The sequence below is a fragment of the Hordeum vulgare genome, chromosome 1H (assembly GCF_904849725.1).
Source record: "Hordeum vulgare subsp. vulgare chromosome 1H, MorexV3_pseudomolecules_assembly, whole genome shotgun sequence".
In the NCBI taxonomy this organism is placed as follows: Eukaryota; Viridiplantae; Streptophyta; class Magnoliopsida; order Poales; family Poaceae; genus Hordeum; species Hordeum vulgare.
In genome coordinates, this window is record NC_058518.1 from 409,415,867 (window position 1) to 409,441,647 (window position 25,781).

General features: G+C 42.4%; 1 protein-coding gene and 1 pseudogene across 1 annotated transcript; both read right to left on the bottom strand.

The window, feature by feature from the left end:
- Positions 1-5,709: 5,709 nt before the first annotated feature.
- LOC123412395 (em protein CS41) lies at positions 5,710-6,720 on the bottom strand. Its single transcript, XM_045105342.1, has 2 exons — positions 6,512-6,720; positions 5,710-6,182 (listed from the first exon to the last, which is right to left on the bottom strand). Exons 1-2 carry the CDS (start codon positions 6,630-6,632, stop codon positions 6,019-6,021), a joined length of 285 nt encoding a protein of 94 aa, XP_044961277.1. The 5' UTR covers positions 6,633-6,720; the 3' UTR covers positions 5,710-6,018.
- A 566-nt stretch (positions 6,721-7,286) lies between these two features.
- Positions 7,287-25,781, bottom strand: part of LOC123399769 — a 51,871-nt pseudogene continuing 33,376 nt past the window's right edge.

Sequence of the window (25,781 nt, forward strand, 5' to 3'; positions counted from 1 at the left end):
CCGCGTTATATACGCTTACGCCTAGTGATCTACAATGGTATGTAGATACAATCTCTCCTCTCGTAGATGGTCATCACCATAGATAAATCTTGTGTATGCGTAGGAAATTTTTTGTTTCCCATGCAACGTTCCCCAACAACTTGTTGGAGTAATTCTATTGTTTTTATCTCATAACTTGCAAAGTTTACATCAAGAGGGAGAATGCCGATAGATTGAATTCTGGACCTGAAAAAGCTATGTCAAAGATACCTATTCTGCACATCACCAAATGGGCTGAAGCTTCATGGAGATTTATTTTGGAATAAATAAAGTAACTAGAGGAAAGAAGTATCAAAGGGGGCTACCAGGTGCCCACTAGGCACTAGGGGGCACCAGCCCCCCTCCCCCCCCTTGCGTGACCTGGTAGGTAGTGGGCCCCCTGGCCCACCTATGGCGACCATCTTGTGGTATAAATTCTCTTTTGACCTGAAAAAATCAATAGAGGACTTTCGGGACGAAGCGCCGCCATCTTGGGGCTGAACCTGGGCACGAGCACTTTTGCCCTCCGGTTGAGCGATTTCGCCGGAGGAACTTCCCTCCCGGAGTGGGAAATCGAAACCATCGTCATCACCAACAACCCTCTCATCTCGGGGAGGTCAATCTTCATCAACACCTTCATTAGCACCATCTCCTCTCAAAACCCTAGTTCATCTCTTGTGCTCAATCTTTTACTCGAACCTCGGATTGGTACCGCGGTGTGACTAGTAGTGTTCATTACATCTTGTAGTTGATGCTTCATGGTTTATTTCGTGGAAGATCATATGTTCAGATCGAATATGCTATTTAATACCTCTATGATCATGAGCATGTTTATCACTTGAGAGTAGTTGCTTTTGTTCTTGAGGCCACGAGAGAAGTCATGTTGCAAGTAGTCATGCGAAGTTGATATCCGTTCAATATTTTTATGATGTGAATGTTGTGATACTCTTAGTGGTGTTATGTGAACATCGACTACATAACACTTCATCATCTTTTGGCCTAAGAAAATGCATTGTGGAGTAGTAATTAGATGGTGGGTTGCGAGAGTGATAAAAAAATAATCTCATGCCCCGACGCAACTTGACCGGCGGCACAGGCGGGCTAGACCTCTTATGTGGTGAGGCTGACGCCAGGGAGGGACATGGTGGCGCTGGCCCATGAAGATATCTCCCTCGCGCATGGAGCTCGTCTGGCGATCCCGCTGAAGATGTCACCGCCAAGACCACCCTGAGGCTCTTGCGCATGTGCCGGTCTAGTGGATGACTTAGTTAGTAGGTAAGAAGCAGGTAGAAGAAGGAGAAGGAAAAGGTGAAAAGCATAAATGGTGTGGATAGTGTTATACAAATATGCATATGCATTGGAAGCTTTGTCAACAATGGATCAGTAGTACTGATTGCTCTCTGTTTGAAATATCAAACATTTCGTTCCTCCTGTTGTTTTGATGTTGATGGTTGACTTATGTGGTTGATGTTGATATGGTGAGCGGATTACCGTCTCAAGGAATGGTCAATTAGAGAAGAGTGTTTCCACCAAAAGTAAGTTGACATTTATTTATGTTCATATTGGTTGTATTTAAAATAAGATTTTGGCAACAATACATAGTATCTCTATGTGTGATATTAGTTAATGATCAATAAATCATTAGTTTGATTTTGTTTTAACACATAAAGACGTACACTCAGAAGCAGAAAAGCAGGAATTGAATTATCAATATGCCTAAGGTTCAAAGACACAATAATTCTTATTTAAATGAGAATACAAGACATGAGATATTTACCATAACTCTAGACCTTGCCCACAAATAATAACAATGGTGTAATAGTGCATAGGAGGGAGCCGTTTGGTCCTTTTACTGTGGACTAGTTTAATCCCCGTGCGCTGCCACGGGAAACAAAGCTAACAAAGTTGTGAATGTCAAAGCGTCAAATGTCGGTTGTTTTTTCATATACCCTCGCTCTGTTTCTACACAAATGATAGGTTCATGGTTGCCATGCTGCATTTAGTGTAACTCTAATGCTACAATGTTGGCCTTTCCAACTCTGGAATTTCCGTCGCGTTTTAACTCTAAGGATTCTTTTATAGATGCAGTCTTACTTGAAAAATCTGCTCCTACTAATGGCCATTTATGAAGTATCAAACATATAATACATTGCTAGCGGTGTGGCATTTGAATATGTGCGAAGGAAGCAAAAAAGGATAATGAACAAAGATATTGAACAAACATATATTGATTATCACACATTAAATCCAATAGGGTAATTAGTTACCAGGATCAAAGAGTTTATACTTACCTCGATAAAAAAAGTGAAAATACCAAAAGTACAACATAGTTCATACCTATGGAAACTTACAACCGATATACTACTCGTTACATACATATCACACATTCTGAGAGCTATCCAATGTTGTAGCCACCACAAGAATCGCAATACAAAAGTTGGACCATCACAAATATGAGGTGATGATTTGACCACCCATGTAGTAACTCATGCCTACAGAAGTTGAGAGTCAAGTCGAACCTGCAATAAGCCAATAATAGAAGAATTTTCCATGCCATCAATGTATGATCATACTGAAATTGGATGTAGCGCTAAACTAATTTATTTACAATTCAAGATAAAGATTAAAATTCTTGTTTCTAATATGCATACAAATATAAGGTTACTATTTAAGTTTTGCTCACACAATTGTTTTAGTAGATCTTCTAGTGCATAGCACATGATTAACTGAGTACATGTATGTTGTGGCATATGTACATGTATGATACATAACCTTAGTTCAAAACCATGACGCTTACTTTCGATCAGAGGGAGTAGTATATAAGGCTTGTCATCTCCTTTCTAATTGTATATACGTGCAAAATTTAATAATGATAATAGAATGATGAAGAAAACGCATACATGCATGACAGAAACAGAGTGAATATTGCCTCTCCATTATCCAAGTTTTCATCAGTATGGCGTCTAAGAATACAAAAGACATAATTCAGTTATTACAGCATGGAAGATAACCTTGATAGGCCTTACCTTGGATCAGGTCAAAACGAATGGCCACATGATTCTGTTAGTGCGGACTCCAAACAAAAAATTGCTCTTAAAAACTTTTTACTAACCTCTGTGTTGATTTGTTCAGTACTTCTGTTTTTAAGTTTAGCATTCTAAAAAAGCTATCAAAGAGCCCATTGATGTAAAATAGAAGGTATGCTACTACAGATATTTTAACGCTTACCAATTACAAATGAATTAGTAGCACACTATTAAACGACATTAGGTGACAACAATGTAAGCTTAAATGATGAGCCTAATACTACAACTAAATGGATGACAGAATATGCAGGCCAGTTTGGCAATATAAGTTCCCAATCATTAGCTCACCTCAAGGTAAAACAAGTATCCAAATAGTAAAGAACCAAAGCACATGAGCGGTGTTGTAATCAATCATGTAGATATTATAGAACATAGGTGACTTTGACCCGTGACTCCACTGATTTTTGAAGCTTTGCCAGATATAAAATAATTTTAATTTCCTTTGCACAAGTTACAACTGAACTAAACGACATCAGGTGACAACAGTGTAAGCTTAAATGTTGAACTAAGTATGAGGTGAGCGATGAAATAAGAGCACACACTAAACAATCAGAATTGCACATACATTACAAAAGACAACAACTACAATCAGAGGTCGAGGCGAGGGTCGTCAGCCGGCATCGCGTGGAGGGAGGTGCAGCCTGGGTGCGGAGGAGGAGAGAGTCGGGGACGATAGGTCCAACCACAAGAGCCAGCGGCAGCGGGGCCGCACACCTACTTATCGCCGGTGAGAGACATGGATTGGCCGCGCGGGGCATGCGGTGACGAATTGGGAACTAGGCCGGTGAGGTGATCAGGGTTGGAATCTGGGAAGATTGGGTTCAAGTGACAGCGGCCGGAGAGACGATGCCCTCCACGGCACGCGGAGGCGGCGCGCAGGCTCTTGGGAGGGAGATTGGATCATGGGCGTGTGTTAGTGGGCTCGTGGCTATTTCTAACGCTGGTTTCCCTTACGTGAACCGGCTGTTTTCTTTGAAGTTGGATCGTCCGACGAGAATTTCGTTGTGGGGGTGATAAAAAGGAGGAGGTTGAACCATCGTCACGACGACAGATTTTTCTTTAATAGTAGATATATATTTCTTACTTGTGATCCTCGTCAATAATCTCCAATCCTTTGGGGGTTCGCTAGCAGTCATGGTCAGACTTGGACTAGGGACTAGGCGCCCCGGATGTCTTGGCACGCTCGAGTCCACCGACCCTACAAGCCCAAGGTGAATACCTCCCTCGCTTAGCCCTTGGTGTTGCATGGCTAGGTTGACTTAACAAAATGATTTATATAGTTCATATATTGTTGTAATATCATGATATTGTCAAAAAATTGTAATGTAGCACAACAAACAATGCCCGTATTATATTAGCAATCAAATTTATTTGCCTTCAGAATTATTCCACAAACACATCCCGAGATGGTTATTCGTTCTTAAAGAGATTGGAAAACCACTACTTGTTATTTGGCTCTTAGATATTACACAAGATGTAGAGGATGTTTGAATACGTTTTAGTCCCATGACTAAAAGTAGTGGGACTAAAACTTGCTAGCCTCATCCATGTTTGGATCCAAATACTAAAGAGACTAAAATCAAGTTAATGAGCATTTATTATCCCCAAATCCTTCAATCCAGAACTCGAATGTGTATCCCCAAATCCTTCAATCCAGAACTCGAATGTGTTAAAGGAGAGGAGTTAAATGAGGAGAGAGAGGACTAATCCACATTTTAGTAGGGGTACTCCTTACTAAAAGATTTTAGCCTCAAGACTAGTTTAGGGACTGTTTGGTTCCCAGCCTAAGGTTGTCACGCCTAACCTTAGTCATGCCACAATAACTTAGGCATGTGTTTGATTCCTTGTCACATTTGTGGCTTGCCACACTTTTCTAATTATATGGTTCATATGTCATACACTTAATTTTTTGTCAAATCTTGCCATACTTATGGTGTCCATTTTGTTAGCCACACTTTTTATGACGGCCACACTTTGACTAAGATTAGTTGTGGCAAAGTTAGTCATGAACCAAACAGACACTTAGTCTCTCTTTAGTCAGGGATGCTTGAAACTTTAGCCTCTTATCTTTAGTCAGACTAGTTTTAGTCCCTTGAATCCAAACAACCCTCGTATTTTATTAAGGTCGGCTGACCAATTAATTTTATTGTCTTTATGATATGTAATGGTTGCCTCAATTGTTTTCGATATACTAGGAATGACACCTCTTTATATTGTGTATTATATGATCAACCCCAGCCCATAAGAACTTAGTAGCTTTAATTGTATGTGTTGCTTGCATGTATAGTTTGCTGAACCATATTTTAGCAGCTGATGTGATATTTTAACATCGATGTTCGTCTGGGCTGCAAGATAAATATAATTGTTTAGTTCTTATGGGCTATGATTGTAGAGTATTTTATTATACACATGCTCTAATGCTTTTCGATGTTCATTGATGTTCGCCTACTATGGTCCACTTCTATCTTTTGTGTTCACTTTCATGCAACTCAAGATAAATATGATAAATATAATTGTTTAGTCCTTATGGGCTATGACTATATTTTATTATACTTGCTCTTATAAAGCCGCGGATTATATTGAGATTTGAGAGTTGAGATTCAGATTAGAACATCGCACAAAGACGGAAGATTCAGATTCATAACAGCACACGCACTACATAACAGAGAACGCCATAGCTTGGTCACAACTTACGACACCTCTACTCTACTAGCTACTGGTAGAAGCTAGATGCGACACTTGAAAGCACACACGAGCGGTACACATGATCACCTACATGCATATTACATCAAGATCCGAGTACCTGACGACCTACATTATTCAGTACCTTGACAGTAAACGAACTACATCCAAACACGAGCGAGCAGTCAGCTGCTTTGCTAGCTAGCTAGGCAGTAGGCACTGAACTGAACGTCTAGGACTTGGTCTTGAACTTGGACTCGTCGATGTCGATGCCCTCCCGGGCGGCGCGCTCGCCGCCGGGCTCATCGTTGGTGCTCAGCCCGCCCTTGCGCCCCATCTCGCTGTACCCCTCCTCCCCCATCTGCTCCCTGCGAGTCTGCCCGCCGCGGCTGCGCCCTGCACAAATGCGCGCGTGTTACAACAATGCCAGTGATCAGTATCAGAAGTTGACCTGACAAAGCGCAGGTTCAGTATGTATCGACATGTCTCGACTCTCAATCGACATGTCTCGACTCTCACGTAGTACTCCCTCCGTTCCTAAATATAAGTCTTTTTAGAGGTTTCACTAATAAACTACATACGGATGTATATGAAGGTTTCATTAATAAACTACATACGGATGTATATAGACATATTTTAAAATGTACATTCAATCATTTTGCTCTGTATGTAGACCTTTAGTTTAAAAGACTTATATTTATGAACGGAGGGAGTAGCATATGTACCTTCGGCGAGTTTCTCCTGCGCCTCGTAGCTCTTCCCGCCGGTGCCGCCAGGGACGACGGTCTGCCCCTCGCGGGCCAAGCTGTCCAGCTCCGACCTCCCCTTATCCTGACCGGACGCCATTGCCGACAAGCGCTCGACCGCTAGGTTCCTGAAGCTGACTTGTGTATGCTTGTGTGGTGTATATGTAACTGCTGGTGCTCTAGCCAATGATGCTGGGGAGGACGAGCCATACGCCTGCGTTTTTATAGACGGAGATGGGCGGTGCGTCGTGAGGCATGGAGGCGGCACGTGTGCAGCGACGCGGACGTACGCCGGCCTGCTCGTTGTCCCTAGTGTCTCGCCACGTGCGTGGCAAGGGCCTGGAAGACAACACGTACCGGGCGTGCCCTCTCAGGGCATGGAATTATCCCAGGAAGCGGGAGGAGCCAAGAAGCTGAGGGTGTGTTTGGAAGCCTGCACGAAGGGTGCATAAGGCCAAATGTTCCCTCTTTAACTCATTTTTAGATGTTTGGCAGGGTGTATGGGCTCTTCCGAGCATAGCTCCATCGATGCAAAAAAGGCCCAGAGCTATGTTGAAGGGAGCTCGTCCATACAGCCGAGCTGGGCTCAGCTACGCTGGGTTCGCCCCCGACCCTCGTTCCCTCGCTCCCTCGCTCGTCCTCCTCCCCCCGACCCTCGTTCCCTCGCTCGTCCTCCTCCTCCTGACCTAGCCCCCTCCTCCTCCTCCTCCCGACCTAGCCGCCAGAAGGGAGCCGGCCCCCTCCCCCTCCCGACCTAGCCGCCAGAAGGGCGCGTCATCGGCCCCTCCCCGCCGTCCCGCCGGCCCCTCCGCGCCGTCCCGCCGTCTCGCCGGCCCCTCCCCGCCGTCCCGTCCTCCCGCCGGCCCGCCGTCGCCTCCCCAGCACAGGTAGCCACCCTCCTCTTCCCCCTCCCCTCCGCGAGGCCGAAGCCGCCGGCTCGCCGGCCTGCCGTCGCCTCCACCATCCACCCCTCCCCCTCCCCCTCCGCCAGGCTGAGGCCGCCGGCTTGCCGGCCCGCTGGCGCCTCCACCCCTCCCGTCGTTTGATGCAGCCTATCAAACACAGTCTCGGATCAGCATGGGTCAATACATACATTGCTATCAAACAACTGCAGTTGCATGTACTGAGCATGTTTATACTCAACATGTCTCAAATGAGAACAACTAGCATAGGATGGGAACTGCTTCCAAAGACTCTGCTGGCGTGCATGCATCGTCGGCGCGTGTGCCTTTGTATGCAGCATTTGGCCGGGCTCGGTCGGAGAATGGCCGTGAACCAGCCGTCATGTCATCTCTGTATGGTTCGCTCAGAATGAAGTCGAGCTTGTACTTTTTGTGCTTGTTATTTCGTTTAATCTTTTGTAAGAACACGCGTGTAAGTTTTGATCAAACTCGAAAAATTCCCATGGAATGGGGCACGCACCAGCCCAGCCATGTCTGATCATACATTATTTTGCGGTTTGTAAAGTCGTTGAATTCCACACAAGGCGTCAGGTTTTGCGTTTTATTATCTGAAACTTAAGAGCAGGGCCGGTCCTGAAGTTTCGGAGGCCCCGAGATGAAGTCAAATAAGTGGGCCTATGACGACATAGGAGAAAAAAAAAGATTCCATATATTGTTAGTTTTTTTCTACGAAGCTACAATAAACAGTGGTAATTTTCTTTGTTAAATAATATATGATAACAACGTCATACTTCACCATATACCATAGAAGTTACATAGCATAAACAAAAATAGATGACACTAACAAGCCTGCAAGCCTTCGTTGATCATGAGAAACGGCTCCTCCGTGCATTCTTTGACGCAAAATCATTAATGATAGTGTCAAGATCGATGTTATCCAACCCATCCTTCTCAATACAACATATTGCCAATCCATTCAATCTTTCTTGCGACATAGTTGACCCCAAATAATTTTTCAATAACTTTAATTTTGAAAAACTTCGTTCGGCTGATGCAACTGTCACAGGCACAGTTAAGAGAATTCGATAAGCAATTGACACGTTTGGATAACAGTCTGCAGCTCTAACAAACTCAAATATTTGATCAGCCGGCATGAGTGTATTTGGCAATGTCATCTGCAACACTTTCAGTTCAGAAACAAAATCATCTAAGTCAACATCTGCCGAATTGTCATGAGAAAAGGTCTTTGCAAAATTAGTGCAACATCTTCTCAAATCAGTCTCGTCCAAGGATTTCAACTTTTTAGAGTTGAATAAGAAGCCAAATATACTCCCAAATGACTTAAGCTCATCAGATCTGGTGGTCAGGGAATTAATTGCAACATCTATAATCACGTATTTTACTCTAAATGATTCCTCCGCAACTGCTTGTGCTTCTCCCATTTGATTATTTTCTTCCATGTCATTAGTTTCATCAAAGTGTTTTTTTCTGATAACATGGCGTTTTACAAGAAATACAGGCTCTATATCCATGTCAGATGCAATAGCTTTTGCAACATTTACACTGGATGTAAAGCCGTCATTTCTGTACTTCTTAAAAAATGAGATGGCGTCCTCAATTTGCTTAAGGGTAACATCAATGCACATAAACTCAGACTGCGACTTCTTACTGACCATGTTGATAGTAAATAAAATATCATGCCAAATGACCATACCAACTAAGAATTCAAAATTTCCAAGTGCAGCAACCAATGACTTTGCATCACTCTTAGTTTTGGGGTCATCACTAGAAGTTCTCTGCAATTCCAACAGAGTTTTTCTTAACTGAGGCGCTTGATACCTAATAGCTTGAACACTCTTTATCCAACTCTCCCAACGAGTATTACACAGAGATTTAACAATAAGGTTTGGAACATTATCAAGCAATACCTGCCATCTTTTAGTTGAGCTTGAAAATAATATGTAGATCCGTTGCACAACTCCAAAGAAAGTAATAGCTTTGCTGCATGATTTGTCCATATCACATAGAGTAAGATTCAGGCTGTGACAAGCACATGGCATTTACAATGCTCTCGGATTTATTTCAAGTAACCTCTTCTAGACACCTTGGTGTTTTCCCTTCATGTTCGAACCATTATCATATCCTTGACCTTTAACATCATTAACATTCAAACCGAGCAATCCAAGAGCATTTATTAGCTCTTTATAAAGTCCTAGTCCTAATGTATCATCCACCTTTAAGAACTCCACAAAATACTCATTTATTTTTGTAGTGGCACTTGCCATGTTTACACATCTCACAATTAGAGTCAATTGTTCTTGATGACTCACATCAGGGGTACAATCAAGAATTACAGAGAAATACTTGGCATCCTTAATTACCTTTAAGATATAATCTTTAACACTATGAGCAAGAAGTGTAATTAACTCATTCTGAATCTTATGCCAAAGATAATGATAGTGAATTTCACTATTTTGAATGCGCCTAAGATGGTCTTGCATAACTGGGTCAAATTCTGCTATCATTTCAATTACCCTCAAAAAGTTTCCATTGATAACCTGATATAGTTTCTCATTTGATCCTCGAAAATCCAAATTATGCTTGGCTAGAAACTTCACTGTAGCAACAATTCTAATTAGAACTTGTCTCTATCGCTCTTTCTCCTTTGCAATTTCTTGTTGTAGATCTTTATCAATTGTTACATTTTTACTTAGTCTCAGTCTTACCTCATTCCAAGTATTCATGTTAGTGATGTGCTCAACACTATTCTCATGTAGTTTGAGCTTCTCACTTAGATGCTTCTAGTCCATTAGTCCTTCGGATGCTAGTAAACTTTTGCTACTTTCATATTTGAACAATTTGCAGCAAAAATAGTAAACTTTATTCAGATTTTTAGAGTAAAGCAACCACTTCCGATCACTGACCTCCCTATTACTAAGCTTTCTTGAGTAGTAAGCATAGGAAAAATGCCTCCCAATATTATCCGTTTGAAACACAAGATTTTATTCCCTTGTAGGCCATTTTTCAATCATAATATCTCTTGATTTATTGTCAAGAGAATCCCAGTTTCTAGGGTCATATATATCAAAAGGAGAAGATCCTTCTTCATCTATAATTGCAGGATTCTCACGGTCCATACTTTTAGGAGTCTCATGCGCATTATTTTCCACAACGGTGGTCTCATTCTCAGTAGGTTGTTGTTCTTCAGAAGTGTCATCTAGTTCCTCAAGATTATGAGCAGATTCATTCCTTACAACATATCTATGCATAGATCCCTTCTGCAATTTGTTGGACTTCTCTGTTTTTTTCCTCTTTTTTCTTTTCTCACAACCAGATAAATGTTTTTTGGGCAGCATGTTTGAAAGAAAAGGAGTGAAGGCACCTGAAGGCTGAAGGTTGCTGAGTGCTGACTTGTTGTAAGTAATTGAAAATTTGGGTTCCAACCTGACTCAGCTAGCCATCAATCATCAAAGAAACAAGAAGTACACGTCTGCTGGACCAAGTCGGAAACCATAGATGATCAAACTCGGCTGTAAAAAGCAATAGAATTGGTTATAGTCCTTATAGATTAATCTGTACACGGCCTGAATCTGTATTCAGTAGATGGAATTTATCCCTACAGATTATGTAAATTATCCGTGCAATTATGTAAATTTATCCTTGTAGATTTATCCCTGCAATTTGTCCATGAATCTGTCTGACATGGTTACGTACTCAGGCATGCACGTACTTACGTATTCAGTAGTCAACATCTGGTTGGTGACTTGGTGCACATCGTAATGGCCAGCAGGTGATAACCCACAAGTATAGGGGATCGCAATAGTTTTCGAGGGTAGACTATTCAACACAAATTTGTTGATTCAACACAAAGGGAAGCAAAAGAATATTCTCGAGTATTAGCAGTTGAGTTGTCAATTCAACCACACCTGAAAGACTTAGTATCTACAGCAAAGTTTCAGTAGCAAAGTAGTGTGATAGCAACAGTAGCAACGGTAACAGTAGCAATAGTGATAGCAGTAGCAGTAACAGTAGCACCAGTGACAGCAGTAACGGTAACAGTAGCAGCAGTGACAGCAGTAGCGGCAAAGTAACGTAGCAAGGACCAGTAGGAAAAGACTCGTAGGCATTGGATCGGTGATGGATAATTATGTGGGATGACATTCATCATGCAACAGTTATAACACGGGGAGATATGTAACTAGCTCCAGCTCGTCAATGTAATGTAGGCATGCATTCTGTATATAATCATACGTGCTTATGAAAAGAACTTGCATGACATCTATTGTCCATCCCTCCCGTGGCAGTGGGGTCCTAATGGAAACTATGGGATATTAAGGTTCTCCTTTTAATAGAGAACCAGAACAAAGCATTAGCACTTAGTGAACACATGAACTCCTCATACTATGATCATCTCCGGGAGTGGTTCCGGCTATAGTCACTCCGGGGTTGCCGGGTCATAACACATAGTAGGTGACTACAACTTGCAAGGTAGGATCGAGAACACACATATATTGATGAGAACATAATAGGTTCAGATCTGAAATCATGGCACTCGGGCCCTAGTGACAAGCATTAAGCATAGCAAAGTAGTAGCAACATCAATCTCAGAACATAGTGGATACTAGGGATCAAACCCCATCAAAACTAACTCGATTACATGATAGATCTCATCCAACCCATCACCGTCCGGCAAGCCTACGATGAGATTACTCACGAACGGTGAAGAGCATCATGGAATTGGCGATGAAGGAAGGTTGGTGATGACGATGGCGACGATCTCCCCTCTCCGGAGCCCAGAACGGACTCCAGATCTGCCCTCCACAGGAAGAACAGGTGGTGGCGGCGCCTTCGTATCGTAAAACGCGATAAACTCTTGTCCTTGAATTTTTTCTGGATGAAAGTGACTAAATAGAGCTGGAGTTGGAGGCGGCGGAGCCCCGAGGGCCCCACAAGCCTGCTAGGCACGGCTAGGGGGCCCGTGCCTCCTGGGCTTGTGGGCTCCTCGCTCCACGCCTCTGGTTGATTCTTGCGCCAGTATTTTTTATATATTCCACAAAAAATCCTCGTAAATTTCCATATCATTCCGAGAACTTTTATTTCTGCGCAAAAACAACACCATGGCAATTCTGCTGAAAACAGCGTTAGTCTGGGTTAGTTCCATTCAAATCATGCAAATTAGAGTCCAAAGCAAGGGCAAAAGAGTTTGGAAAAGTAGATATAGTGGAGACGTATCAACTCCCCCAAGCTTAAAGCCTTGCTTGTCCTCAAGCAATTCAGTTGACAAACTGAAAGAGACAAAAGAAAAAACTTTTATGAACTCTGTTTGATCTTGTTGTTGCAATTATGTCTAAGTCATATTCAGATTTCCAGGAAGATCATAAGCAAACCACATAAGCAATGACATGTAGGTCTCATGGTAAACTCATATCAATGGCATAATCAACTAGCGAGCTATAATAATGAGTTTCAAACGTCAACACTTCAATCAAAACAATCCTGAAGCAATATGAACAGATGGTATCTTGCTAGCTCTTTCTGAGACCGCAAAACATAAATGCAGAGCACCTTCAAAGACCAACGGCTGACTGAACATTGTAATTCATGGCAAAGAAGATCCAGTCACAGTCATACTCAATAACAATTAAAAGCAAAGCATAAAAATGACGGAGGTGCTCTCTAATTGGTGCTTTTTGAAAGAAGAGGATGACTCAACAGAAACATAAATAGATAGGCCCTTTGCAGAGGGAAGCATTGATTTGCAGAGGTGCCAGAGCTCAAGCTTTGAAGACAGAGATAAATAATTTTGGGTGGCATGCTTTCATTGTTAACGTGATGACCAAGAGTTTTCACAATCTTCCATGCTACACATACTATAGGCGGTTCCCAAACAGAAAAGTAAAGTTTTGACTCCCCCACCACCGATCAATCACACTCCACGACTAGCCGAATACTCGGGTGCCGTCCATACCAACAACAATCCAGGGGGAGTTTTGTTTGCAATTATCTTTTCAATTTGAGCATGGAACTGGGCATTCCAATTACCGGCCCCTTTCTCGTGAATGATAGTGAATAAACACATATCGAGGATAACACGCCTAACATGGAAGATACTGACCGCCCCTTGTCACCACATGAGCGGTTCGGGCATGCAACTCAACCATAGGAGGAATCTTCCTTGGATAGAATTTAAAGCTTTGCATGAAAATATTACTAAGGAGGAGGTATTGTGGACACTTATATTTAACGAATGCGGTAAGGCATGCGTTCTCCACCAAGTAATAAAAGTCCCCATAAAGTCCGGCGGCGCATAAGAACACATCGCTTGGCCACTCGCACGCTCGAACTTCTCAACTCGGGGGACCGGATACTTGGGTTTCTTCTTCTCATTTCCATCATCCTTGGGGTCACGGCTTGAAGAGCCTCTTAGGAACCTTCTCATATTTTCCTTTTTATTTCTCTAAAAATTTCTGGAATTTTTAGTGACTCCAAGGAAAAGTGAACAAAGCTCAACAAAACTCATAGCCATTACTCCTTCAAGTGCCTAGAGGCCATATCATGCATCAAAACTACTTGGGACGAGCTAAATTTAGCATGCAAAGCTCAAGAACAGGGTCACCAAGGCAGCAATAATACGCAACGAATAAGGCACTAGAGCAAAAACTAATTGGACCAATGGAGGAGTCACATACCAAGGAACAATTTCCCCAAAACAGTTTGGTGAATGGGGCTTTGCACAAGGAGATCGAAAATCACAGCAAGAAGAGCAAGAACACGGGTTTGAGCTGTAGAATGATTTTTTTTCTCAAGGTAGGTGATGACCCACAAGTATAGGGGATCAATCGTAGTCCTTTCGATAAGTAAGAGTGTCGAACCCAATGAGGAGCAGAAGGCTCTCATAAGCGGATTTCAGCAAGGTAATAACTGCAAGCACTGAAAGTAACGGTAACAAGTGATTGTGTAGCGAGGTGAAACGTAACAAGCAAAGGGTAACAAGTAACAAGTAGTAGCAATGGTGCAGCAAGTGTCCCAATCCCTTTTGTAGCAAGGGACAAGCCTGAACAAAGTCTTATAGGAGGAAAAGCGCTCCCGAGGACACACGGGAATTTCTGCCATGCTAGTTTCATCATGTTCATATGATTCGCGTTCGTTACTTTGATAGTTTGATATGTGGGCGGACCGGCGCTTGGGTACTGCCCTTACTTGGACAAGCATCCCACTTATGATTAACCTCTCTCGCAAGCATCCGCGACTACAAAATAAGAATTAAGACAAAGTCTAACCATAGCATTAAACTAGTGGATCCAAATCAGCCCCGCACGAAGCAACGCATAGACTGGGTTTAAGCTTCTGTCACTCCGGCAACCCATCATCTACTTAGTACTTCCCAATGCCTTCCTCTAGGCCCAAATATGGTGAAGTGTTATGTAGTCGACGTTCACATAACACCACTAGAGGAAAAACAACATACAACATATCAAAATACCAAACGAATATCAAATTCACATGACTATTATTAACATGACTTATCCCATGTCCTCAGGAACAAAAGTAACTACTCACAAAACATAATCATAATCATGATCAGAGGTGTAATGAATAGCATCAAGTATCTGAACATAAACTCTTCCACCAAATAATCCAACTAGCATCAACTACGAAGAGTAATCAACACTACTTGCAACCTTACAAGTACCAATCGGAGTCGCGAGATGAAGATTGGTTACAAGAGATGAACTAGGGATTGGAGAGGACATGGTGCTGATGAAGATGTTGATGAAGATGACTCCCCTCCGACGAGAGGAGTGTTGGTGATGACGATGGCGACGATTTACCCCTCCGGGAGGGAAGTTTCCCCGGCAGGATCATCCTGCCGGAGCTCTAGATTGGATCTGCTCAAGTTCCGCCTCGTGGCGGCGGCGAAACCACGAAAAAGCTCCTGGTTGATTTTTTCCACACCAAATCCCTTCATATAGTTAAAGAGGGGGCTACTGGGCCGTCAGGCAGCCCACAAGCTTGCCCTGCGCCACCAGGGGGTGGTGGCGGTGGGCAAGCTTGTCGAGCCCTAGTGGGCCCCCTCCGGTAGTTCTTTTCGCCCAGTTTTTTTATATATTCTAGAAAAAATCCACGTAACTTTTCAGGGCATTTGGAGATGTGTAGAATAGTGGACTAGGATTTGCTCCTTTTCTAGTCCAGAATTTCAACTGCCTGAATTCTCCCTCTTCAAATAAAACTTGCAAAATAAGAGAGAAAAGGCATAAATATGGTACCACAAGTAATATAACAGCCCAAAAAGCAATAAATATCAACATGAAAGCATGATGCAAAATGGACGTATCAACTCCCCCAAGCTTAGACCTCGCTTGTCCTCAAGCGAAAACCAAGTTCCATAAACATGTCCACATGTTGAGGGACGAAGGTGTCGATAAAACATAATACGGACATGAGGGCATCATGATCACACATAGAACAACAATACATCATAAAGATTGTTATGGGAAAGTAACAATTCCTTAACAAAGCAAAGCATGAAGCAAAAACCTTACCGAGAAGTAACCAACAATAGTCCATAGTCATTAAAGCAATTGCAATTTACCACAACATCAGAAAGAGTCAAATAAGAGCTTGTAAGGCAAACCCACATACTCAATCATCTCTTTCGTTTTCCACAATTGTTACGACTCACGTGGTACTCATGGTGTCAAAGTTTCAGCTGGACACAGAGGAAGATAGGGGCTTATAGTTTTGCCTCCCAACCATTTACCTCGAGGGTAAAGTCAACAACAATAAAGCATAAGTACTCAACTCCAAGTTGATATATGAATATAGATCTTTCCCAAGCATGTGACGGTAGCCAAGACAAAGGCAAAAATAGGGAATTGGTGATGATCACCATGACTCTTACAAGGGTAAAAAGTAAAGGTACAAGATAGGCCCTTCGCAGAGGGAAGCAGAGGTTGTCATGCGCTTTTGAGGTTTGAATGCGTGTCCTCTTAGTGCGGAGGAACGTCACTTTATATTGCCTCCTGTGATAAAGGACTTTATTATGCAGTCTGTCGCTTTTATGTCTTCCTCATCACAGGTTCGTACAAAGCTTATTTTCCACACACTAATAGATCATACATATTAGAGAGCAATTTTTTATTGCTTGCACCGATGACAACTTACTTGAAGGATCTTATTCAATCCATAGGTAGGTATGGTGGACTCTCATGGCAAAACTGGGTTGGAGGTTTATGGATGCACAAGTAGTATCTCTACTTGGTGCAGGAGTTTTGGCTAATATGAGGTGGAAGCAATCGTCACATGCTAAGGGATCTCTAATCATATAGCATTGTTCGGAACCAAGCAAACACAATTCATTATGTTGTCTTCCTTGTCCAACATCTACTCCTAGGAATGTAATAGTTTGGTGGGTGCTCACAATTGTAAAAAGTGTCTAAGATGATATATTTATACATGAACCTCTCTTTCCTTATTACTTCTTATTAATTGCAACAATGACTGAGGTCTATGTTGATTTATTTTCAACAAGTTTCAATCATCATACGTGTCATAAGTGAAGTTATCACTTTCCATAAGATCGTCTCATGATCTTTCATGCTATTGTTCTTTTCATACTTTTGATCATGGCACAAAGCAAAGCCCTTAACTAAGACACTCTTTATTATATAGCTCGTAGGCTCGAATACATCGGGGGAGAGACAAAAGCAAAAGACTCAAACTAAAAACTAAAGACTTATTCCTCTAAGAGAAGAAATAAAAACTAAAAAGGAAAGAACTAAAAAAAAGGTAAAAGCAAAAGATATAAAGGTGATACGATACCAGGGCAACTTCCCCAAGCTTGGCAGAAGCCAAGGGGATTGCCCATACCAATGCTTAGTTGTCTTCCTTTGGTGGTGATGGTGGTGTTGTTGTCGGAGCAGTCTTGAGCTTGTCTAATTTCCACTTGAGCAAAAAGTTCTGCTCCCTTAGATCGTCATTTTCCTCCTTAAGTTTCAAAACTCTATGGCAAAGCTCCTGCTTACTCTCCTGCAAGAAACGAGAAGGGATAAACAAGGTCTTAGGCTTCTTCCTATGGTCAGGGAGGCTTGACTTCTTGAACTCCACATGGGTGTTTGCAGGTTGAGGTAGAGGAGCCTCCTCTTCATCGGAACTCGTTTGCTCCTTCCCTTTGGGCTCATAGTCCTCTTCCTCATTAGTGGTCCAGCCATATGGTTCCAAGTCCCCATAGACATTGGGGTTAGGAAGGTAGTCAGCCACATAGCTCTCTCCCTCTGAATCTTGAGAAGACATCTTGACCTAGATCTGCGGCAGAACAAGCTCGAAACGAAAACAGAGAAAAACTGCACGATACGGAGATCAAAACCTTCGGGCAACTATATATTGATTTTTTCTGGGCCAGAAGGAGTCCTCCGCAAGAAAACAGAGTCTGGGAGGCACACGAGGTGCCCACAAGCTTGCCCTCCGCCACCAGGGGGTAGGGGCGGTGGCAGGGTTTGTGGCCGCCTCGTTCGCTCTCCGGGCTGCTTTTTATTTTTCTAATTTTCCAAAAATTCCAAAACGGAAGAAATTTCCTATTGGAAAAGTATCGGAGTCCAATTTCTTACCGAAACAGATACATCTTCGTTTTCAAGGTCTGAAACAGGCTGATAAACATCCCTTATGTACTCCTTTGGAGTTATGACATTGATGATATTGGTCTCAACATTTATGGGAGTACCAGAGATGTAATGCTTGATTCTTTGCCCATTTACCACTCTAGGAAAATTTCCTTCCGTGTTATTGATTTTGATGGCACTAGAATGATATACTTCCTCGAAAACATAGGGACCTTCCCATTTAGAGAGAAGCTTGCCTGCAAAGAATCTCAAACGAAAATTGTATAGCAAGACATAATCACCTACATTGAACTCTCGTTTCCGTATTCGTTTGTCGTGCCATCTCTTAACCTTTTCCTTGAACAACCCGGCATTCTCATATGCCTGGGCTCTCCATTCATCTAACGAGCTGATATCAAACAACCGCTTCTCACCGGCAAGTTTGAAATCAAAGTTGAGCTCTTTGATTGCCCAATAAGCTTTGTGTTCCAGCTCAAGAGGTAAATGATAGGCCTTACCGTAAACCATTTTATACAGTGACATGCCCATGGGATTCTTAGAAGCGGTCCTATAAGCCCATAGTGCATCGTCAAGTTTGCTAGACCAGTTCTTTCGAGATCTATTGATGGTCTTTTGTAGGATCAACTTGATCTCCCTATTACTCAACTCCACTTGACCACTAGACTGAGGATGATAAGGAGATGCAACTCTATGGTTGACATCATACTTAGCTAGCATCTTGCGGAAAACACCATGAATGAAGTGTGAACCGCCATCAGTCATCAAGTATCTAGGGACTCCAAATCTTGGGAATATTACTTCTTTAAGCATCTTAATAGAGGTGTGGTGATCAACATTTTTAGTGGGGATAGCTTATACCCACTTAGTAACGTAATCCATAGCAACTAAGATGTGAGTGTACCCATTGGAACTCGGGAAGGGTCCCATATAATCAAAGCCCCAGACATCAAATGGTTCAATGACAAGTGAATAGTTCATAGGAATTTCCTGACGCTTACTAATGTTCCCTATCCTTTGGCATTCGTCACAAGACAAGACAAACTTACGGGCATCCTTGAATAGAGTGGGACAATAGAAACCTAATTGCAATACCTTATGGGCAGTTCTATCTCCAGCATGGTGTCCTCCGTAGCCTTCAGAATGACACTTTTGCAGGATCTGTCCCTGTTCATGTTCATGCACACAATGTCTAATAACACCATCTACTCCTTCCTTATAAAGGTGAGGATCATCCCAAAAGTAGTGTCTCAAATCAAAGAAGAATTTCTTCTTTTGTTGATAGGTGAAACTGGGTGGTATGTATTTGGCTACGATATAGTTTGCATAATCGGCATACCACGGTGCACTATGTGAAGTGCGGATGACATTTAATTGCTCATCAGGAAAGCTATCATCAATAGGTAGTGGGTCATCAAGGACATTCTCTAGCCTAGACAAGTTATCTGCTACAGGGTTATCAGCACCCTTTCGGTCAACGACGTGCAAATCAAATTCCTGTAGCAGGAGAACCCATCTGATCAGCCTAGGCTTAGCATCCTTCTTCTCCATGAGGTACTTAATAGCAGCATGATCAGAGTGAATAGTGACTTTGGAGTCAACTATGTAAGATCTGAACTTTTCACATGCAAACACGACTGCTAAAAATTCCTTCCCCGTAGTGGCATAGTTTCTTTGGGCACTGTCTAGAGTTTTACTAGCGTAGTGAATGACATTCAACTTCTTGTCAATTCTCTGTCCTAGAACAGCACCAACAGCGTAATCACTAGCATCACACATGATTTCAAAGGGCAAGTTCCAGTCAGATGGTTGAACAATAGGTGCGGTTATCAAAGCCTTCTTAAGTATTTCAAAGGCTTCCTCACAATCCTCATCAGAAACAAAAGGAACATCCTTCTGCAAGAGGTTGGTAAGAGGCCTAGAAATCTTAGAGAAGTCTTTAATGAACCTTCTATAGAAACCAGCATGACCTAGGAAACTTCATATACGTCTGATATCTGTGGGGCGAGGCATTTTCTCAATTGCATCAACCTTAGCCTTATCAACTTCAATGCCTCTCTCAGAAATTTTGTGTCCTAAGACGATACCTTCATTAACCATAAAGTAGCACTTCTCCCAATTCAAGACGAGGTTGGTTTCTTCGCATCTCTATAAGACTCGATCAAGGTTGTTGAGGCAATCATCAAAGGAAGACCCGTAAACAGAGAAGTCATCCATGAAAACCTCGACGATCTTTTCACAAAAGTCAGAGAATATAGCCATCATACATCTTTGAAAGGTGGCAGGTGCGTTACATAAGCCAAAAGTCATACGTCTATAGGCAAAGGTACCGAAAGGGCAGGTGAAAGTGGTTTTCTCTTCATCAGATTCTGCCACAGGTATTTGCGAGAAACCTGACTAACCGTCTGGAAAGCATAAGTGTGTGTGTTTTGATAGCCTTTCTAGCATTTGGTCGATGAACGGCAAAGGATAATGATCTTTCCTGGTTGCCTTGTTCAGTTTCCGGAAGTCTATCACCATTCTATAGCCGGTAATAATCGTTTGTGGGATTAGCTCATCCTTATCATTAGGAACGACGGTGATACCTCCCTTCTTAGGTACGCAATGTACTGGACTTACCCAATCACTATGAGCAACAGGATAAATGATTTCTGCTTCCAGAAGCTTTAATATTTCTTTTCTAACGACCTCTTTCATCTTAGGATTTAATCTCCTTTGATGATCAGCAACTGGTTTAAAGTCAGGATCGGTTTTAATCTTGTGCTGACATAGAGTGGGACTAATACCCTTAAGATCATCAAGAGTATATCCAATAGCAGCGCGGTGCTTCCTCAGAGTTTTTAGTAACTTCTTCTCTTCGCGCTCTGAGAGGAGAGCACTAATAATGACAGGATATATCTCCTTCTGATCAAGATAGGCATACTTAAGAGTATCAGGTAACTGTTTAAGCTCGAACACAGGATCACCCTTTGGTGGGGGAGGATCCCCAAGCAGTTCAACAGGCAAATTATTCTTGAGAATAGGATATTGTTCTAAGACAATTTTATCTATCTCATCTCTCTCCTCCATATGCATATCATTTTCATGCTCAAGCAGATATTGCTCTAAAGGATCCGTAGGAGGTACGGCAATAAAGGCAAGAGCAATGATTTCATCTCTACCAGACGACTCTCTTTCATGGGTTTGTCTTCCAAACTTGGAGAAGTTAAATTCATGAGACACACCCTCGAAACTTATTGTGACAGTCTGCTTAATGCAATCAATGTGAGCATTGACAGTGTTGAGAAAGGGTCTACCGAATATGATGGGACAAAAGCTATCTTGTGCAGTACCAAGGACGAGGAAATCAGTAGGATACTTCGTCTTACCACACATGACTTCTACGTCTCTCACAATTCCCAGAGGGCAGATAGTGTCTCTATTAGCTAGCGTAATAGTGACATCAATGGGTTCTAACTCAGCAGGTGCAATCTCATCTTTGATTTCATCATATAGAGAACGGGGTATTGCACTAACACTAGCTCCCATATCACATAAACCATGGTAACAGTGATCTCCTAATTTAACAGAAACAAGGCAGGCCAACTACAGGTCTGTGTTTTTCTTTCGCGTGAGGTTTACCAATTCTAACGGAGTCCTCACAGAATTTGATAACATGCCCATCTATGTCTTCAGCTAAGAGATCTTTGATAATAGCAACACTAGGTTCAACTCTAATCTCCTCAGGGGGTGCAAGTGGTCTAATGTAACCCCTACGTATCACAGTTGGAGCTTTAGAATAATCCTTTATCCTAGCAGGGTATGGTGGTTTCTCAGTGTACGCACAAGGAACAACAGGATCACTAAAAGCTATGATTTTCTCCTCAACTAGATTGGTTTTGGCTATGTTGCTTTCTACAGGAGGATGATATTTAAACCACTTATCTTTGGGAAGATCAACATGAGCAGCAAAAGATTCACATAGAGAAGCTACTATCTTAGAGTCAAGTCCATACTTAGCGCTAAAATCTCTAGAAGTGTTTGTCTCAACAAAAGATTTAACGCAATCAAACTGGAAATTCATACCTGACTCCTTACCTTCCTCCAGCTCCCAATCTTTAGAGTTGTGTTTGATTCTCTCCAATAAATTCCACTTGTGATCAATATCCTTCTTCATAAAAGAACCGGCACAAGAAGTGTCAAGCATGGTACGATCTTCATGAGAAAGCCGAGCATAAAAGTTTTGAGTGATGATTTCTCTCGAGAGCTCATGATTGGGGCATGAATATAGCATTGATTTAAGCCTCCCCAAGCTTGATCTATGCTTTCCCTGTCGCGAGGCCAATAGTTATAAATAAAGTTCCGATCACGATGTACTAAATGCATAGGATAGAACTTTTGATGAAATTCCAATTTCAACTGATTGTAGCCTCATGATCCAGTATCATCACATAGCCTATACCATGTCAACGCCTTATCCTTCAAAGATAAAGGAAAGACTTTCTTCTCTATCTCATCCTCGGGCAAACCTGCAAGCTTAAATAAACCACAAACTTCGTCTACATAGATTAGATGCAAGTCTGGATGTGAAGATCCATCTCTTGTGAAAGGATTAGCCAGCAGTTTCTCAAGCATACCCAAAGGAATTTCATAAAAGATATTTTTAGTACGTACCTCAGGTTGAGGAGAAACTCCTCGTGCTTCTGTTCGTGGTGAAGATACCCCGAACAAACTCCTCAAAGGAACAGTTTCCATAGTGACAAGTGACAATAAATTTCAGCACAGTATATAAATGTTTCCTTACCAATTTCCACTTACCAAAGGCGCTTCACTCCCCGGCAACGGCACCAGAAAAGGGTCTTGATGACCCACAAGTATAGGGGATCAATCGTAGTCCTTTCAATAAGTAAGAGTGTCGAACCCAACGAGGAGCAGAAGGCTCTGATAAGCGGATTTCAGCAAGGTAATAACTGCAAGCACTGAAAGTAACGGTAACAAGTGATTGTGTAGCGAGGTGAAACGTAACAAGCAAAGGGTAACAAGTAACAAGTAGTAGCAATGGTGCAGCAAGGGTCCCAATCCCTTTTGTAGCAAGGGACAAGCCTGAACAAAGTCTTATAGGAGGAAAAGCGCTCCCGAGGACACACGGGAATTTCTGCCATGCTAGTTTCATCATGTTCATATGATTCGCGTTCGTTACTTTGATAGTTTGATATGTGGGCGGACCGGCGCTTGGGTACTGCCCTTACTTGGACAAGCATCCCACTTATGATTAACCTCTCTCGCAAGCATCCGCGACTACAAAATAAGAATTAAGACAAAGTCTAACCATAGCATTAAACTAGTGGATCCAAATCAGCCCCGCACGAAGCAACGCATAGACTGGGTTTAAGCTTCTGTCACTCCGGCAACCCATCATCTACTTAGTACTTCCCAATGCCTTCCTCTAGGCCCAAATATGGTGAAGTGTTATGTAGTCGACGTTCACATAACACCACTAGAGGAAAAACAACATACAACATATCAAAATACCAAACGAATATCAAATTCACATGACTATTATTAACATGACTTATCCCATGTCCTCAGGAACAAAAGTAACTACTCACAAAACATAATCATAATCATGATCAGAGGTGTAATGAATAGCATCAAGTATCTGAACATAAACTCTTCCACCAAATAATCCAACTAGCATCAACTACGAAGAGTAATCAACACTACTTGCAACCTTACAAGTACCAATCGGAGTCGCGAGATGAAGATTGGTTACAAGAGATGAACTAGGGATTGGAGAGGACATGGTGCTGATGAAGATGTTGATGAAGATGACTCCCCTCCGACGAGAGGAGTGTTGGTGATGACGATGGCGACGATTTACCCCTCCGGGAGGGAAGTTTCCCCGGCAGGATCATCCTGCCGGAGCTCTAGATTGGATCTGCTCAAGTTCCGCCTCGTGGCGGCGGCGAAACCACGAAAAAGCTCCTGGTTGATTTTTTCCACACCAAATCCCTTCATATAGTTAAAGAGGGGGCTACTGGGCCGTCAGGCAGCCCACAAGCTTGCCCTGCGCCACCAGGGGGTGGTGGCGGTGGGCAAGCTTGTCGAGCCCTAGTGGGCCCCCTCCGGTAGTTCTTTTCGCCCAGTTTTTTTATATATTCTAGAAAAAATCCACGTAACTTTTCAGGGCATTTGGAGATGTGTAGAATAGTGGACTAGGATTTGCTCCTTTTCCAGTCCAGAATTCCAGCTGCCTGAATTCTCCCTCTTCAAATAAACCTTGCAAAATAAGAGAGAAAAGGCCTAAATATGGTACCGCAAGTAATATAACAGCCCAAAAAGCAATAAGTATCAACCTGAAAGCATGATGCAAAATGGACGTATCAGTAGGAGAAGGTGATGGGAGCTAGAATAAGTGGAGGGGGCCACATGGGCCCCACAAGCCTGGTAGGCGCGGCCAGCGGGTGCCCGCGCCACCTGGGCTTGTGGCCCACTGGTGCATCCCCCTGACTAGCTCTTTGTCTCAGAATTTTCAAAAATTCCAGAAAAAATCATACTTGATTTTCAGGGCATTTGAAGAACTTTTATTTTCGGGACACTTTTCTGTGGGACGCAAGAAGCAGAAAACAGGAAAAACTAAAGCTAAATCTATCATTTTTCTTCTAAGCAACTGAAGGTAAAGGTTTGGAACAGAGGGGTGTGACTCCTAGATTCATCCATCTCATGGTCATCAAAAGAAATCTGGCAATGAGGTTAATCAAGTCTCCTTGACAAACTTTTTCTAATCGCATAAAACCGGAGAATTTTCGAATAGTCACTAGGTTACCTCAATGGGAATGTGCATATCCCCAACAAGCAAATCATACTTCATCTTAACAGTACGTATAGGGCATTCAAAGCTCCCAATAAGAATCGATGAAGTTTTTTCAATAGCATTGATGCAATGTACTCGATATTGTTTCTTCGGAAAGTGCACCGTATGCTCATTACCATTGACATGGAAAGTGACATTGCCTTTGTTGCAATCAATAACAGCCCCTGCAGTGTTTAAAAAGGGTCTTCCAAGGATGACCACCATGGCATCATCCTCGGGAATATCCAGAATAACAAAGTATGTTAAGATAGTAATGTTAGCAACCACAACAGTCACATCCTCGCAAATGCCGATAGGGAAAGCAGTTGATTTGTCGGCCATTTGCACAGAGATTTCAGTGGGTGTCATCTTATCCAATTCAAGTCTACGATAAAGAGATAGAGGCATAACACTAACACCGGCTCCAAGATCGCATAAAGCATTTCTAACGTAGTTTCCTTTAATGGAGCAAGGTATAGTGGGCACTCCGGGATCACCTAGTTTCTTAGGAGTTCCATCCTTGAAGGTGTAATTAGCGAGCATGGTGGAAATCTCAACCTCAGGTATCCTCCTCTTATGAGTCACAATATCCTTCATATACTTAGCATAAGGAGACATTTTGAGCATATCTGTCAAATGCATTTGCAGAAAGACAGGTCTAATCATTTCAACAAATCGCTCAAAATCCTCATCATCCTTTTTCTTGGATGGTTTGGGAGGAAATGGCATGGGTTTCTGAACCCATGGTTCCCTTTCTTTACCATGCTTCCTAGCAATGAAATCGTTCTTATCGTATCTCCTATTCTTAGGTTGTGGGTTATCAAGATCAACTGGCTCAATCTCCACATCCTTATCATTGCTAGGTTGAGCATCTTCATGAACATCGCTATCGATATTAT

Coding starts and splice junctions, on each gene's coding strand:
- LOC123412395 (XM_045105342.1), bottom strand. CDS start 6,632: ATGGCGTCCGGTCAGGATAAGGGGAGGTCGGAGCTGGACAGCTTGGCC. Junction 6,183..6,511: donor GCAGGAGAAACTCGCCGAAG/GTACATATGCTA, acceptor GCATTTGTGCAG/GGCGCAGCCGCGGCGGGCAG.